We start from the raw sequence: 5,086 nt of genomic DNA, 5'->3' as shown, positions 1-5,086 counted from the left end.
ATTCAACAAGATGCAATCATGATGTGTTTTGTCATCTTAAAGATCTCGTCGAGCTGATTAATTTGACACTCTGTTTAAGACATTTGGTCGTCATTTGTCGAAGTTATCGAGATTCATAATTTGAAAAGTCACAAAGTTGGTGGGTTTGAGCAGATAAAGTGCTATTTTTCTTGGAAATTCAACAAGATGCAATCATGATGTGTTTTGTCATCTTAAAGATCTCGTCGAGCTGATTAATTTGACATTCTGTTTAAGACATTTGGTCGTCATTTGTCGAAGTTATCGAGATTCAAAATTTGAAAAGTCACAAAGTTTGTGGGTTTGAGCAGATAAAGTGCTATTTTTCTTGGAAATTCAACAAGATGCAATTATGATGTGTTTTGTCATCTTAAAGATCTCGTCGAGCTGATTAATTTGACATTCTGTTTAAGACATTTGGTCGTCATTTGTCGAAGTTATCGAGATTCAAAATTTGAAAAGTCACAAAAGTTGTGTGTTTAAGCAGATAAAGTGCTATTTTTCTTGGAAATTCAACAAGATGCAATCATGATGTGTTTTGTCATCTTAAAGATCTGGTCGAGCTGATTAATTTGACACTCAGTTTAAGACATTTGGTCGCCATTTGTCGAAGTTATCGAGATTCATAATTTGAAAAGTCACAAAGTTGGTGGGTTTGAGCAGATAAAGTGCTATTTTTCTTGGAAATTCAACAAGATGCAATTATGATGTGTTTTGTAATCTTAAAGATCTTGTCGAGCTGATTAATTTGACACTCTGTTTAAGACATTTGGTCGTCATTTGTCGAAGTTATCGAGATTCATAATTTGAAAAGTCTCAAAAGTTGTGTGTTTGAGCAGATAAAGTGCTATTTTTCTTGGAAATTCAACAAGATGCAATCATGATGTGTTTTGTCATCTTAAAGATCTCGTCGAGCTGATTAATTTGACATTCTGTTTAAGACATTTGGTCGTCATTTGTCGAAGTTATCGAGATTCAAAATTTGAAAAGTCACAAAAGTTGTGTGTTTAAGCAGATAAAATGCTATATTTCTTGGAAATTCAACAAGATGCAATTATAATGTGTTTTGTCATCTTAAAGATCTCGTCGAGCTGATTAATTTGACACTCTGTTTAAAACATTTGGTCGTCATTTGTCGAAGTTATTGAGCTTCGAATTTAGAACAATCACACATTTTGAGTGTTTGAGCACTTAAAGCATTATTTTTTTGGAAATTCAACAAGATGCAAGTAGTTGAGCTAGGGGGGTTACAGATCAAATGTGCCGTTTTCGCACATCCGCTAACGTTATTTTTGCTCCGTTAACGTTATATTTGTCGTTCCGTTAAATTAACGTATGGGGAAAATGGCGGAGTTTTCGCGCCGTTAACGTTATTTTAGTGGTTTATTGATTTAGCGGTGTATTGCGAAAACTGTATTTGTCGTTACGACAAAATTAACATGGAGTCTTATGGGAAAAACTTTGTCGTTACGCTAAAGTTGACGTTAAACGTATCTCCATCTCTCTCCTGTAACGTTATTTTTGTCGTTCCTTTATTTATGTGCACTGCGAAAACTATTGGTTGTTTTTGTAGAGTTTTCGCACCGTTAACGTTATTTTAGTGATTTATTGATTTAGTGGTGCATTACGAAAACTGTATTTGTCGTTACGACAAAATTAACATGGAGTCTTATGGGAAAAACTTTGTCGTTACGTTAAAGTTGACGTTAAGCGTATCTCCATCTCTCTCGTGTAACGTTATTTTTGTCGTTCCGTTATTTCATTCTTTAAAGGTACATTGCGAAAACTGTTGGTTGTTTTTAGAGTTTTCGCACCGTGAACGTTATTTGTGTTATTAGGTGATTAGGTGGTGAATTGCGGAAACTGTGTTTGTCGTTACGACAAAATTAACATGGAGTCTTATGGCAAAAGGTATGTCGTTACGTCAAGGAAGTTACGTTACCATCTCTCCCTGTGGAGTGGGCGTGTCGGTACAGGTCCGGGTTGAGCGCCTTGAGACAGGTCCGTACTTGGGGAACTTCTGTAGAGTGACTGGAGCGTGGAGTGGGTGCTCAAGGTAAGTAAACGAAAAAATGCTCTCTTAATTTTTATTAGCATCATATATTTTGTAATAATTCATGCAATATATGTCTCGCTCACAGAAAACGTTACCCCCTCCCCCAATCACTGATGGAAATTATAATGTATGTTTTCTTAAGTGGTACGATCTTCTGCCGCATTCGAGCTATATTTACAGAATGCTTTTATGCATCGACTCTTTAGTAAATACATCTACGAAAATAATAATAATAATAATGTGTACCAATGGTACTGACATTAACATATAGAGACTTGAAACCCGATTTATGAAGCAATTAATTTATTAATAACATATTCAAATAGCACTTCGGCATTTCTACTACTGCAATTGCATACTTTGAAAGCATGACTATTACAATTGTTTTCGCTAGGTCTTAATTTGGGTACCAGGTCAGCATCATCTTTTTCTAAATTGAAAATTCGTATTGAATCGGCAAGATAGTCTTTCAAAAACTCAAATTTTGCCTGTCCTTTCACAAATATCAAATCAATATTTTTTAAATGGTTTTCTAAAATATTTTTAATTTGCTGATATTTGATATTCCCCGAATCAAATGGAATACCATGAACATTGTTATAGAGATATGCAGCAGTTTTCCGATCATTTGCATGTAAACTAGAAAATTTAATCGGGCATTTAAACAAAAAGGATTTCAAATGTTTACCATCGTAGATGGTGAGTTCTTTCGTGGTAAACATTTTGTTAATTATATAACCTTGCATATCCAGTACGGCAAACTTCATTTTACACTTTCGAATGACAAAAAAGAATTGTACCCTCGGTTCGCAAATCTCTATGTAATAATAACTACTTCTATTACTACCGCTGTAGTAGGTCTGGGTCGGAACAATGGATTGCACCCTAGGATCCCAAATCTGTATTTAATAAATACTAAAATTCACTTTTCGCTAATTGAATGAAAATAACCACCTTGTGCTATCACAGTAGTAGTAGTAGTAGTAGTAGTAGTAGTTCTAAATTTTGAAGTCGAACCACATGAGAATGTCACTGATCGAGAGGAACTACCCTAGGTTCCCAAATCCGTATCTAATAAATACTAAAATACGCTTTTCGCTAATTTAATGAATAAAAATAACCACCTACCTTGTGCTACCACTAAAGTAGTAGTACTAAAGTTCAAAGTCGAAAAATGAGCTCACTTATGCGTCTTTTGCTCCTGCTAAACGAAAATTGCAAAGACTGGTGCAGTTAATAGGCTGACATCTTCGCAATGTGAATATATAGCAATTTGCATAAATAGCATTATGAAGATGTATTGTAGCATGCATCATTAAAAAGCGTTTTACATTTTTAAAAACTTTATTCATCATTGTACATAAAACATTTAAAAGAGCACACGTTGGTAGAAGCAGTCTTGAACTGGACTAGTCATCAATAGGTTTGGATCTTCACACGAAATGTTTTGGTTATATATGACGGGATGATAGGGTACATTTTACTTTGATGCAATGATTTTTTCCATTACTGTTATGTGCTGCTGATGATGTGAAAAGAGTCGTTTAGGGTATTTTCATCTTTAAACCCTTGAATATTCATATTTTTAATTGTTCAAACTTTAGGAAAGTAAATTTCTTGATGGAATATTCTCTAATCCGGCGTTTAATATTTCGTAGGTTTTCTAAAAAAGTTTCTATTCTTTCAAGTCTAGTTGTCATTTCGACTTGCAGTATCTTTATAAACAATATTTCAACTGAACATTAAGTTTTAACGCTACATATTGATGGTGGTGGTGGTGGTGGTGGTAGGAATTTAAAGCTGTTTTACAATTTTCGTAAGTGGATTATAACTAAATATTTTGTCATGAATAATGAGGCAATAGGCTGTCGTTTTATCAGTCACTTTTTCTGCAGTTTCAAATTCCACTCTCATAGTGACTGATCCAGTTTGAAGTAAATCTCTTTGGTGAGTACAATTGATGTAAACAAGTGGAGCTTTATCTTTGAATTCGGACGGAGTGAAAATCGGTTCTTGTGCGTTATTATAGTAAACCTGACGAAATTCGGAAAACATTTCATACAGGGTTGCAAATCTATTATTTTTAAAATCAAGTTGCAAGTCACCATACGGGTATCTTTCAGAATTTAAATACACATTTACGTTTCGTAGGTCACAGTGATCAAATTTGCTCATATCCTTTTTAAGATTACCTCTTTTGTCTTTTTGAAATGCGAGTATGACATGGCGTGGAGTTTCAACTTTGGTCGATGTCTTTACCGTCCAATTGTGTCTGGTGGCTTCTAATAACTCTGGATATTCAACTAATTCCCAGCTTCGAAAAGTTAATAAGATGTCAGTATTTTTATCAATAGTTTTTGTAAGTGCTAATTCCTGAGGAATTGCTACTGTTAAGTGTGGAACTCTCCAACAGAGTTTTGTTATCGTAAGTTTCGGTTTTTCTGTAGATGCTGCCGTTTGTACCAATGCATTGGAATCATCGTTAGCTCTAACTAGGATTAATTCTTGATGTGAATTTAAAATGATTTTCTTATAATCTTCAAAGAAACCAGAGTACATCTTAAGAGGAATACATAAAGAAACATTTCCGTTAGAGTCCGTCATGATGCTTTTTTCTTTTTCTACCGGATACCATCCCGCGTTTTGAAGCTTAGCGCTTTCATTTAAATTATATGATGAATAACCCTTAAGGGTTGCTGTTATACCAACATCTCGTACTGCGTCAATTGTCACTCCATTTAGAACATATCTCAACTCTTTGAATAAAAACGCCGCGGCATTATTTATCAAGTATGTGTTTGTAAGTGGCGTACCATCCTCTTTCGTAACCTTTAGTTCAATGTAAAGTTCACTTTTGCAGGGTAAGGGATATTTTCCGGTTTGCTGTAAGGATATTCTAATTTCATCGTTTGTCCCCAATTTAGTAGGATTGAATGGATCAAAAGAGAGCACTTCCCAGCTTAAAATTGAGTCGTCAATAAAAACTTTTTCTTGGACGTTTATATGATCCAT

At 34.5% G+C, this 5,086-nt stretch overlaps 1 protein-coding gene across 1 annotated transcript; it reads right to left on the bottom strand.

Annotated features, from left to right (window-relative positions):
- Positions 1-3,868: 3,868 nt before the first annotated feature.
- On the bottom strand, positions 3,869-5,086 carry LOC136349756 (uncharacterized). The gene has a single exon (XM_066301481.1). It carries the CDS (start codon positions 5,084-5,086, stop codon positions 3,869-3,871), a length of 1,218 nt encoding a protein of 405 aa, XP_066157578.1.

Source organism: Euwallacea fornicatus, unplaced genomic scaffold (assembly GCF_040115645.1).
Source record: "Euwallacea fornicatus isolate EFF26 unplaced genomic scaffold, ASM4011564v1 scaffold_54, whole genome shotgun sequence".
In the NCBI taxonomy this organism is placed as follows: Eukaryota; Metazoa; Arthropoda; class Insecta; order Coleoptera; family Curculionidae; genus Euwallacea; species Euwallacea fornicatus.
The sequence above is the reverse complement of the archived record's forward strand: the minus strand, read 5'-3'. Positions and strand labels throughout refer to the sequence as shown.

Coding starts and splice junctions, on each gene's coding strand:
- LOC136349756 (XM_066301481.1), bottom strand. CDS start 5,086: ATGGATCATATAAACGTCCAAGAAAAAGTTTTTATTGACGACTCAATT.